Source organism: Suillus plorans, assembly GCF_016647745.1.
Source record: "Suillus plorans strain S12 chromosome Unknown HD556scaffold_28, whole genome shotgun sequence".
In the NCBI taxonomy this organism is placed as follows: domain Eukaryota; kingdom Fungi; phylum Basidiomycota; class Agaricomycetes; order Boletales; family Suillaceae; genus Suillus; species Suillus plorans.
This window is the reverse complement of record NW_024537412.1, coordinates 180,307-191,679: the sequence shown is the minus strand read 5'-3', so window position 1 is coordinate 191,679 and position 11,373 is coordinate 180,307. Positions and strand designations below refer to the sequence as shown.

The window sequence follows — 11,373 nt, the reverse complement described above, 5'->3', positions numbered from 1 at the left end:
ATAAGTATCTGCCTCAATCTTGAGGAAACACTTAACAGGACCACATACTTGAGTCACAATCAAGTTGTACCTGGACTTCTAGTGTGTGAATATCCCCAATCAAATTTCTTGAAATTTTCGACATCATTCTAACGACTCGACAGTCCACGTTGACGCTCAAGAATCACCAGAACCCTGATGTGTTTAGCAGGTGACCTAGTCCACGAACGAGTAACTCCATATAACCGGAAATGAAGGGGTGTTGAAATATCGGCGGAAGTGTTGCTGTCTATCAATTCATTATCGACTTTCCATCGATAGGAACGATCGGAGGGTCGGCAGCCGTTCCACCACAACCGAGTCATTCGGAATCAAAAGAAAAAAAAAACATTTGTGAAATTCGTTCTTCAAAATATTGTAGAAGTTCACTGTGGACTCAGCTGATGTGCAATCGTAGTTGGGTGCAGCATGTTCCGTCTTTTTAGATCCAGCCAGTGATTGAATATACGTGCCACACGGTAGCCTCGAGGCATGGTAAAAATACATAGCGGTGCCGGCAGCTTGGATTGGGCCGAGAGTGGTGTTTGGGTGAACTCTAGGTACAATAGGGAGGAGAGGGGGAGGGATGTAGGACCTGAATAATTTTTTGTTCTCTATACTGGAGCTGCATTGTTCTCCATGGTGTGCAAACAAAGGGCAAACAGGGGAGCTGGTGGATGCGATAGAATAAGCGCCCGAATTATTATGAACGGTTTGGTTCCGTAGCTTGCTAGCGAAGGAGATCGCTTTCTGGAGACTTTGGGGGTGACCGGTGACCATTGTTACTTGATTCTTAGCTTCCTCCTTTTCTTCTCTTTTTTACTTTTTAGTTCACGATAAACTTGCGCGCTACAAGTTTTCATTTTGTACCACGACCCATCCACGAATTTTTCACAGCAGTCCAATGGATCAACACCAGCACCAGCACCAGCAGCACATAACCGATGATCACAACCAAAATCTCGGACATGCAAGTCCTTATGCATTCTATCCAGCCGAGCAAGAATCATCTTACAGCCTCGCGTACAACCACCACGCGATGCAGCACCAGCAGTCTTTTCCTGTCGTGCAGCATCCTAACCCTCATCATCCTCGTGGGTACTTTTTCATCCTCGAGGCCAAAACTCACCTTAAACACATGTTGATCTGATAATGTGCTCATGTTCTTGATTCTTTGTAGGCCATCTATCTGCGCCAGACTTGCATCAAGGCCTGCAGTTCCATAATCTTAGCCTCATGCCCACGCATCAAACGCATCAATATCCGCCACCCGTGTATACCTCATCGCCACAACATGTGTCAATGAATCTGCCTGCTGGCTCACCCCCTCCGCCCTCACCTCACATGTACGATCCTTTGTCCCCACCCATTTCAGGATCTGACACATCAGCGGACGGCCTTTACCACCACCATTCGAGAAACAGCAGCGGGACAGGCTCCCCATCGTCATCCCGTGGACCTAGTTTAGTTCATCGCCAATCTCTTCGCTACAACCCCACCCCTTCCCCTACCACTAGTTCTTCTGGGCGTCGTGGCCGTGCTCGTTCCTTAAACGACTCAGACGACGAAGACAACATGGGCGCTACATACGTAGAGAACTTGGCTCACACCAGAAAGGAGGCAACACGCAGACAGCGCATCGAGGCTGAGCAAAGGCGTAGAGACGAATTACGCGATGGCTATGCCAAATTGAAGGACGTCTTACCTGTTTCTAACCAGAAGAGTAGCAAGGTGTCGCTACTCGAGCGAGGTAAGACGATCAATGATAATCTTCGCCACCGGATGTTGACACTGTGGCGTTTAGCTACCAATCATATCATCTTTCTGGACAAACAGACACAAGATATGCAGGCTCGTCTTATTGTGCTGGAGCAGGAGGTGCAACGCCTTCGTGCCGTCAACGAGAAAATCTCGCTTGGCACTAGCAGCTCCCCTTCGCCAGGAAATATCCATGGCGTTGATGCTCGACCGTTGTCGCCTCCCCCCGAGCCTGGAATGCAAAATCATTCTCTCGCTCATGTTCAAGGCCAACAGCCCCCGCGAGAGGATTCGCGCAGTCCTGCCTCGGATTACTGAGATGCTGTGGTTTGCGCCATTTTCAACGGACGCTGCTGCCATCCATTTTCACCATTTTCCGCATCTTGTTTCACTGCACATCATGTATTTCTTATTCGTGTTTTGCGGCTCAGCGGTGGGAGAAGTCTAGCTTTGGACGAGGCAGGTCGAGGAGTAGGCGCTGGTGACGTTTTCTGCGCTATGCGCAGTACTATCGTCAATCCGCCCTCCTTCGAGCTCCCATACAACTTGATGTTGCAGGATCGATACGAATTCTCGCCCCTCTCGATCCGAGGAAGCGCTTGATTACCCCAATCGTGCTTAGTCTCGTTGATCGATAGGCGTTTGAGACCGTGTCTCCACCTCACATCACCTCGTGGATGCTCTAGTCCCCAGCGGACTGTCGCTTCCTCAAAGCTTAATCCCCAACCGCCAAGTATTCGGGCCACTCATCCCATTCTATCACTAACATGTATTGCACTCTTCTCACGACTGCATCTAACTACCTATTCATCCATCACCTATCACTCACTCATACGTAACGCGTCTACACACCTGCCCGCCATTACACATCATAGGTGCGGCTTGCTAAGACCGCAGGATACGAAATTCACCACGACTGAACGAACTCATTCTTGACGAATACTGCACGAACTCACTCGACGGGAACCGACGGAAAGGGCACACCAAAATTATATGACCCGCTCGCCGAAGCACTTTTGGACCTGATGGTCAACTGTCTCTTTGGTTGATGCGAACGGATTTAATCTAGGGCTTTCTTGATGAAAGCTGTTGCTGCCGCGGGTACCCTCTCTAGGAGAGGGTTGGAGCAAAAAGGTGCCTACCGAAGGAAGTTGTAGAACAGCCCCCGAAGATATGATCTATCATCTGTAGTCAGTACAGTAGTTTGTTCAACGCCTTACGCCTTTCTGTTTTTCTATATCATTCTATCGTCCTCATTCTTGTACAAGGGCTAGTCCAGACCTCGACCAAGGGCAAAATAGTACGATCGACCGATCTCAGACTTGATCGTTCGATGAACATCCAGACAATCATAACATGTATATTTGTCGGGATACCGGCAGCGTCGGAGGCTCCGGCTTGTTCACGGTCCCATACAACCCTCGGATTTTTGACCCACTTACTAGTCACAGCTCCACGTCAAGGACACATAAATATAATGTGGCGGAAAGTAAGCGAAATGCCCTCTAACTTCGCGTAATTCTAGTAATACACGATTGGCTGCAGGAAGAAGATCCCCGGAAGCCGGGGCTCTAACACCACTGTCAAATAGACTCTGGAGTCCTCGGATAAGGTATCGTCAGAATTGGGCACACTGAGTTCATATTCTTAGTATGGGGAGTTCTTCTCCACTGATGCGAATGCATTTATATCAGTCGCTGCATCATGATGATCCGGGAGCTAGAGAGACAGTGGTACTTGCCGGTGCGTACTTGCCGGATGGTAAGTAATATTTTTGAATTTCTACGGAGGGCTAGCCTATCCCCATAGAATGGAGCTAAGAAAATGCAGTCCTCGACGCCGAAACTCGAGGAGGAACTCCACCGGTTCCGAATCTTAAAACTATCGCCGATTGAGAGAAGCACCCTCAAAAACAGTAGGTAGACGGCTCCTTCCAGAATGGGGGTCTGATAAGTTCAGCGGAGATGAATCTGGATAGTGAGGAAGTTCTATCGGCAGTTCCATTGAGCGCAGAGAGAACGGATGTTTATTTTTTTCATAGACGTGAAAGGGTGACGCAAGACATCCTGATCAGTGTAAAACGTTATATAGTCAAGAGGAGTTGTCCATATCGACGAGTAGATGATCAGGATCCTTTGGGTATAGATCTAGAGGGATCACAAGAACTTGTGCAACGCGCAGCGGACTTGAAAACTAATGTGAAGCTGAGATTGCTTCGACCAGGATAGCGCGCACTCTATACAAAGTTCAGCAAAGTAGAGTTTTGAAACACGCCGTTATGCAAATGTATTGGATCGTGAGACCGAGTGCTTTTAACGAGATGGTCCAAGCCTGCAGTGATGACGATTGAATATTGAGCCCGCATCACATACCCATGAGTAGGGTGGATATCACCTTTCCTGCTAGGATGATCAGGTCAGATCTCCTCGTGTTGTTAAACAAATCGGAAAGGCGATCTCTCAAGCTGAAAGTGACGCGGGGGCATTGCGGGGGCAAGGCAAGTTGGTTATCACGCTCGTGACAAGAAGGCCGTCACTCGCTTACCATCACGCTTGCGTTTCAGTTGGTTCCACCCGAATACTCGACGAGGCTCCACAGCTTTCCCCGAAACGCAATACGCTAGCTCTTCCACAACTCCATCTATTTGCTATGAACACAGCGAGGAACTGATTTGCGGTTCTGACTTGTGACTGGACACTCTCGACTGCGCTCAATCTGCGATATAGTAAACTACCGATCTAGGGGCCTTGCCTTCATATCGCCATTGTTTGTTCAATGCTTCCAGAATGGAACGGAATCACAAGGCTTGATACGGCCCACGATAAGTTCTACTCATGAAACTAATCGCTTACTTTTCTCCGTGCACTAGAATCAGCAATTTTAACCGTCGATCCTACATGGTTTTCGTTCACCCACAACGAGGCTTCCTGATAGGCTGATGCTACAGTCTTATCGATTCTTTTTGCAGGGGCCTCGCAGCTGATGCGCTTTGCTTACGGCGTTCCTATTTTCACCTCAACTTTGCTTCTTGCTTTCATGATAAGCGGCGGGGTCTCTGTAGTACTACATACGCGGGCGAAGCTGTTTGTAGATCCCCGGCGAGCGAAGACTTCACAATCCTCCGATCCGAGGAAAGTCTAGGCGTCGTGGAATGATGCACTGGAATGCGTGACCACTTTTGTGCTTCTTTCTTGGCACAAGTGGACATATTGAACTCTGCTTGTTCTCTGCGAACTCATCCGGCCGTCTCTTGGTCCACCCGGAATATCCATGTGCACATACATGCTTCCTACTTCGCGGCTGTGTTCTTGTGATCAGTTGAAAGGTTTCCCACTCATCCGTTCCACACGGTAGAGGTTTCATGCAGGGTTTAGCCATCTACTGGGATATGAATGCCGCTGTAACGAAATTCTTCTATCGCATTGGTCCGTTAGTGCACAACTGTGGTCGTGCCCTCTAGGTCTGTGCGAGACGGTCGGACCTGACAGCTGTGTAAGTGAAGCAGGCATCGCCTCTGGTGCGTGTTTTTGCTTAAAGTCTAATTACGTCCCCTCGCTAACGTCATCTGATGTTGATTGATCATCCTCCATTCTCAAGTCACGCATCACGCATCTATTCACTTGGAACAACTCGTACGTTAATACTGGATTCGTCAGATCTGATGCGAGCCCACTGATTGGCGGGAAAGGCCCGCACTATTCTCTGGACTATCTAAAATAGAACGCGCGCTCGGCTGTAGACAAGGTATTCCAAATACACAGACACATACCAAACATGGACCCACGGCGTAACACCACTGGAATATAATAACTGCGCCTTATGGACATGAAAGGGGGTAATTGTCTTGTGGTGTCATTTTACGATGAAGGTTCTGACTTACGGCCGCGATACTATCAGGGAAGATTGAGATGACGACATTGCTTCGTGGCGTTTACCAACGCCTTAAGCCCTAGAGAAAAAGCGTTTCAATAGTGCGTTTACATCGGCTGGGTGATCACAATTACACAGGAGACCTTCCGAGGCTCATGTGATCAGTCACAAGTGGGTGAATTCAAAACTAGCTTTGCATGACAGCACATATTAAATTATACCAGTGGTTGCCGAGAAAAGTGTCACTGATGATCGGAGCATGGATATGGATCGAAATTTATAAGGTTTAGCGCGAGTAGCGGGGGGATGAACGAAACGTTGTGAAGTTTGTCCTCATGTTGAGAAAAAAAAGATTGAACCGAATTTGAGGACAGACTGAAGCAAAATCACAGATATCGATTCGATAACGCGGGCGGCTGCTAGGGTCACCGGAGAGCGCCCTTACTTGGCTAGCCGGATCTAGATTATGGTGTCACCGGCCAGGCAGGGCATTATAAGTTGGCCGAGCCGCGGCGCGGCGGGCACAGCAAGATAATAATGCAACGCATCAGGGTTGCGAACGGTATGATCGGGACTTGGAGTTCTGGGGGGACTAGAATCGAACCCAGAGGAATCGTAGGAAGCGACATGAAGAACGCTATGGGTGGTAAATGGGCTAGACGATCATGAGTTAGTCTAGGGTGAGCGTGACTGGCGCTCGGAGAAAGGGTTGGGTAATGGGCAAGAAGTGAAAGAATGGAGATGACATGACAATTTAGCAATGGAAGGAAATGGATGATACAAATTACGGACAAAATGGAGAGCGGGTTGTAGCTGATTTGGAATTGATGATCTGATGGCAAGTGGGGGCTGGCCGCGTTAGGATTGGCTCAGGAAAGGATCCGGGCAATGAGGCAGTAATTACTAGACTAAGGAGACTTGAGTGGGAAGAGATGCGTGTCAATGAAAGCCCCGTTTGTGAAAAGATAGGAACCGCTCTAGAGAGAAGAAGACAGGGACTAGAAATCCCGAAGTCATTTTTGGCCATGAAGGGTTGAAGGCACAAACACGAGGCACAGCGGGAATACCATACCCTCTAAATCGGTAACGTGAGATTTACATTCCTAAAATAGTCATCCCAAGCCATTTGTGCCAGGGATATTTAGACGGAATCAAAAAACTAACAAGTCTCCTCATCCCCTTCTTTTTCTTCAAATCCTCATATTCCGACTACCTTCCTGTTCTCCAGCTCCGACTTTTTTCTTTCTTTCTTCAGCTCTGTTGTTCTATTGTGCAGTCGGCTCCGGTACGTTCTTGTCCTTATTATTCTTTGTAGTCCTTTTGTTCAAACCCAATATCATAGTCCCAGCATATTTCAAGTGTCAGCTTATTTTGACGATCATCTTTACCTAGCTGCAGTGCAAGCACCCGCCTTCCGTACACCGACACATCGCTTTTTTTTTTAGTTTCAATCAGCAATGGAATCAACTCTTCTCGAGCACCCCCGGAGCCCCAACTTCATGGATACCCCATTTGCTTATGACTCGATTGCCAACCTCGAGCCGTACTTGCAGTACCCCCAGTCCCCCTATGGGGTCTCCACGATGTCCCGTTAGTATTGAATGACTCATGTTCCCACGAGTACAACAATTAATCGTATTCTATTTTTAGTCCCTGGACCCTCGTCTTCGTCCCCTCGCTTGGACTTCAACTCGTTGAACCTTACCAACTCAATCGGCGAGTACTCTTACTCTTCGAGCACGTCGTACACGACTGCTTCGCCAGGGCGCCCCTACACGCCCCCCGACAACGGCATCTCGCCTCCCGCTGTGTACTCTCTCAGCGCTGGTGAGCTCTCGTCGGACGGCCTTACTTCAGGCCGGCGTAGCCGTGGAAGCGGGACTCACTCCCCTTCCTCCGTGCACTCTGTTCCTTACTCCGCTGCCGTGCCGCGGTCGCACCGCTTCAACCCCATTGCGGCGCCTACCACGCGCTCTGCCACCAAGGCTACGCGGAGAAAGTCAAGGAATGACGACTCTGATGATGAGGATGATGACTTCCAGCCCTCCATCCCTGCTAACGCCAGCACTGACATGCGCCGCGAGACGATTCGTCGTCAACGCATCGAGTCAGAGCAGAGGCGTCGTGATGAACTTCGGGACGGTTACCGCAGACTCAAGGATGCTCTTCCGGTCTCCAACCAGAAGTCTAGCAAGGTCTCGCTCCTAGACCGCGCTACGACTCACGTCAAGTACCTCGAGATGACCGCTCAACAACTCCAGACGAGACTCCAACAGGCTGAGGCCGAAGTACAGCGACTTCGCTCGTAAGTTACTTATTGCCGCTGCTTTAGTACTATCTAACCTTATGTTTAGTGTCAATGAGGCGTTGATGCTCGGCACCGCTGAGCAACGCCACGCCGCTGCTGCCGCCGCAGTCGCAGCAGTATCTCAGCAATCACAGTCAAATTTCTGATTGCTGTGCTGACATGGGCTCGCTCGAAACATCCATGAAAAAAGCACCGTCGGTTTACATTATCAGCATTGTTTATTCACATGATCATACGACACTGGAATGCCTGTCGCCGGACTACAGGTTTTACGCACACTCAACGGACACTTAGCACGCATTTTTTTATTTTTGCACTGGTCATGAACTTCATACGCATTGTTATGTCTTCCTGCGTTGCATGGATAGCGTTTTGGACGTCCTAGTGACGTTCTATTCATTTTCGGACAGGTTTAGGATCGCGTAGTGGCGCTTGCGCCGCTCGTACGTCGACTGCTATGCATCGACGAGTAGGAAACCCTGACGATGAAGATTGGATACCGACTGGATCCGGATGATGTGTGGAGAATACGATACGACACAAGACCGCAGGGCAGCTTGAGGCAGCTACACCCAAGTGGTGTGCACGCTTCGCCGCATCTGCGTGAGCTTCTTGTTATCACGCCATCCTCTGTTCCCCCCTTCCGTTCCATTTCATCCTTCTCGCACTGAGACGAACGACCACTTCATTGTGGTACGTGCCTCGTGCACGCCGATACACAGGCGCATCATCAGTGGCAACACTCTCACGGGCATCCTTGCCTTTCTGGAATGGGTGTTTCTTACGTAGCTATTCATTTCCGTCCTCTACGAAGACTATTCCGCATCTAGCACGCACGGCATGTTTTATTATCATCCTACTTATCACCTTTTGTCATGATCCGGTGACTGATCACCGTTTATTTCGTGACCCTACCCTTTTCGCGAGATCATCAAGCTATCTCGCGGATAACACATGGCGACCACAGCATTGCATGTCTGTGTGCAAGTGCAGCAATTGTGGTTGGCGCAGCGGAGTTTTTTTGTTTTTGAAGGTTGTTTACGAGCACCGCCTACATTTTCCACTTCGACATTTCCATGCCTCAGAGCAGTTCGTCATCCTCTGTACCTCATTTGCCAGTCAAGTGTAGCGTGCATTGAGGAGGATTTGAGCGCCCGATGCATACGGCGATCTAGGAGTTGGTCATTGTTGCAGTTCTTGACGTTCTGTTCACTCCCGCTTGCGGGTTTGGATGCACCGGTCGTCGACATTCCTGACATTTCGATTATCCTCACGCTCTGGTTCACATCGCCGCATATCACACATTGTTACTCGCCCCCGCTATCATGTCTCATTGTCGCTATTTCTACACGCGCTATCATTATCGATTCTCCGTCAAGCTTCTTGTAGGTATTAGTTGTACTTGCCTTGCACTGGCGAGCGCGAGCTGTACTGCATTTATGTAGAATTGTCATACTATATCTCAAGCAATGAATCGATGTTTCCGCTTTTCTGAACAGAATTTCTGAAAGGATGGCAAGATGTGGGAGAATAGTGAATGAGGAAAGAATTCGATCGACTGCTGCTTGTCTTTCCAGATCTGCGGTTGAGTTGAAATGATGGTCGGCGGTAGCTATGGCCTTATCGATGAGGTCGATCTGGATGCAACGATAAGGCCTTTTGAGTTCCTCGTCATTATAATTAGTCAGACTATACTACTCCAACTACGATGTCAAACAAGCCGGCCATTCACCGCCAGCTGAATATCAAGTCTGGCGTGTCGAAAAGGCAAGAATAGCGCGACTCTGGCGTCACAGAGCGCTGACAGTATTTCTCAGGCTTTTGAAGGAACACATCCTGTATGCAAAAGAAGCAGAGGAGCAACAGCGGACGTTCGATAAGCTTATCGCCAATAAAGCTGAAGAGTGGGACTTGAAAAGTGCCGTGCGTGACAAAAGTCATTTTACATTCATCACCAGCTGAAGCTCATGTTTATGACAATACGCCGATCAGAAAAGGATATTGGAAGAGTCACACAGGATGATCAAGGATTCTGATAACCGTCTAGGCAAGGCGGTACAAGATCTACGAGAACTTGTCGTGCGTATTTCGGTCGTTTTCTAACTTTGCCTTGCGTTACCCCTGATGTCCGCGTCTTTTGGAAGCTACGAGTCAAGTCCCAACCTGAGTTTGCGGAAGATGTCGAGCTCCTGCATGCCGAGGAAGCACTGGAGGAGGCGAGCGTGTAAGTTTCGGCTGTAAACCTGGAAAATCACGCGATGGTATGAACCTGACTTTTGATTGCATTATATTAGACACTTGGATTCGAAGGTCTCGGCATAGACGTCCAGCTCGTTATAGTTTAGTTGGACTCATGTATTCATTGCGTGGTGTGGGGAAGTGTGTACTAGTAGTTGTTCGTGCTGTTGTGACGCTTTGAGGCGTGTGAGGGCGTCGAGGATGCCTACCCATGCATCTCGATCAGTGCGCTCTTCTTGCAGACCTCTGGTCCCTGTAGCTCTTGGAAGACCGACACCAAGTGAAGGGGGAACAAATCCAAGAGGGGGAGCTGTGATTGCGGATGGTGCGATTCGTGACTGGCGTATGTGAGCCAGTGAAGAGCGAATGGCTACTTGAATTGACTGCGGAAATTGAGTTGAGATTTTTTCTGAGATGTGCGATGAGAAGTTGACTGACGTCTAGCCGTTCAAAGTACTCGCTCACTTCTAGAACGAATTGCTCTGAGCGCTCTTCCCCCTGAGGGAGGTTGTCATCGGGCTCATCCGTCTGGGGGAGAGTGAGTAGCGAGACGGATGACGCTGCGAGGGATAGGAGACGGGTTATGTCCTAGTAGCGGGGGGTGATTGTGAGCGGTGCGCCCTCCATGCGGTGCGCGTTACGGCTTACTTTTTCGACTTCACCCAAGGCATAAGTCTGACGTGCTGTACGGCTTGATGTCCATATGGGATCGATCTCAGATGGATCGTTCTCTTGGACGGGCGGTGGTTCTTGGCGATGTGCCATGAGGAAAAAGAACCTTGTATTGGTGCTACTAATAACGCAAGTACTGCGGCCAGTATGTACTAGCTGTAGTTAGTTGTTTCAACTTATTTGTTTTCAAGTGAGTTACGGGGGTATCATTTACATAAAGTTCCCCTGTAGCGCTGAGGGTCTCTCCGTCGATTTTTCGTTGGTTAGAGTGTATCGTATCTGCAAGAAGAGGCGAGGACCCGCGGTGCTCCAAAGAACATCTACCCTTTAATGATCATCCAGGGACATCATGTACCGCGTAATGAGGGGGCTCGACGAAAAGTTATACTTAAGTGAATGACCCTGAAGGTGAGAGCGTCCTCCACTGGCTTCTATCATGGGACATAAAAGGTTATTGAACGTTCGATTCGAAGGGCAGTCACATTGCGTTGGTCAATGATATTAATATT

The 11,373-nt window shown here is 49.0% G+C and overlaps 5 protein-coding genes across 5 annotated transcripts; 4 read left to right on the top strand and 1 right to left on the bottom strand.

Moving 5' to 3' along the window:
* Positions 1-922: 922 nt before the first annotated feature.
* Positions 923-2,094, top strand: HD556DRAFT_1237511 (uncharacterized protein; the record flags this gene model as incomplete). The annotated part of the gene is made up of 3 exons (XM_041297904.1): positions 923-1,112; positions 1,199-1,768; positions 1,823-2,094. 3 exons carry the CDS (start codon positions 923-925, stop codon positions 2,092-2,094), a joined length of 1,032 nt encoding a protein of 343 aa, XP_041160186.1.
* Positions 2,095-7,103: 5,009 nt separating this feature from the next.
* HD556DRAFT_1237391 (uncharacterized protein) lies at positions 7,104-8,100 on the top strand (the record flags this gene model as incomplete). The annotated part of the gene is made up of 3 exons (XM_041297892.1): positions 7,104-7,236; positions 7,297-7,951; positions 8,001-8,100. 3 exons carry the CDS (start codon positions 7,104-7,106, stop codon positions 8,098-8,100), a joined length of 888 nt encoding a protein of 295 aa, XP_041160185.1.
* Positions 8,101-8,270: 170 nt separating this feature from the next.
* On the top strand, positions 8,271-9,401 carry HD556DRAFT_451067 (uncharacterized protein). Its single transcript, XM_041310634.1, has 3 exons — positions 8,271-8,474; positions 8,600-9,343; positions 9,400-9,401. The coding sequence occupies exons 1-2, from the start codon at positions 8,440-8,442 to the stop codon at positions 9,081-9,083; spliced, it is 519 nt and encodes a 172-aa protein (XP_041160184.1). The 5' UTR covers positions 8,271-8,439; the 3' UTR covers positions 9,084-9,343; positions 9,400-9,401.
* A 148-nt stretch (positions 9,402-9,549) lies between these two features.
* Positions 9,550-10,182, top strand: HD556DRAFT_1308350 (tubulin binding cofactor A-domain-containing protein; the record flags this gene model as incomplete). Its single annotated transcript, XM_041300129.1, has 4 exons — positions 9,550-9,617; positions 9,643-9,877; positions 9,947-10,033; positions 10,099-10,182. The coding sequence occupies 4 exons, from the start codon at positions 9,550-9,552 to the stop codon at positions 10,180-10,182; spliced, it is 474 nt and encodes a 157-aa protein (XP_041160183.1).
* Positions 10,183-10,305: 123 nt separating this feature from the next.
* Positions 10,306-10,957, bottom strand: HD556DRAFT_1308349 (uncharacterized protein; the record flags this gene model as incomplete). Its single annotated transcript, XM_041300128.1, has 3 exons — positions 10,306-10,575; positions 10,631-10,780; positions 10,841-10,957. The coding sequence occupies 3 exons, from the start codon at positions 10,955-10,957 to the stop codon at positions 10,306-10,308; spliced, it is 537 nt and encodes a 178-aa protein (XP_041160182.1).
* Between the last annotated feature and the right edge of the window lie 416 nt (positions 10,958-11,373).

Bases quoted from the DNA above. Each gene is read 5' to 3' on its own strand.
- HD556DRAFT_451067 (XM_041310634.1), top strand. From the start codon at position 8,440: ATGAAGATTGGATACCGACTGGATCCGGATGATGT. The intron at 8,475-8,599 runs GTGGAGAATACG...TTCCCCCCTTCC, and splicing joins CGACTGGATCCGGATGATGT to GTTCCATTTCATCCTTCTCG.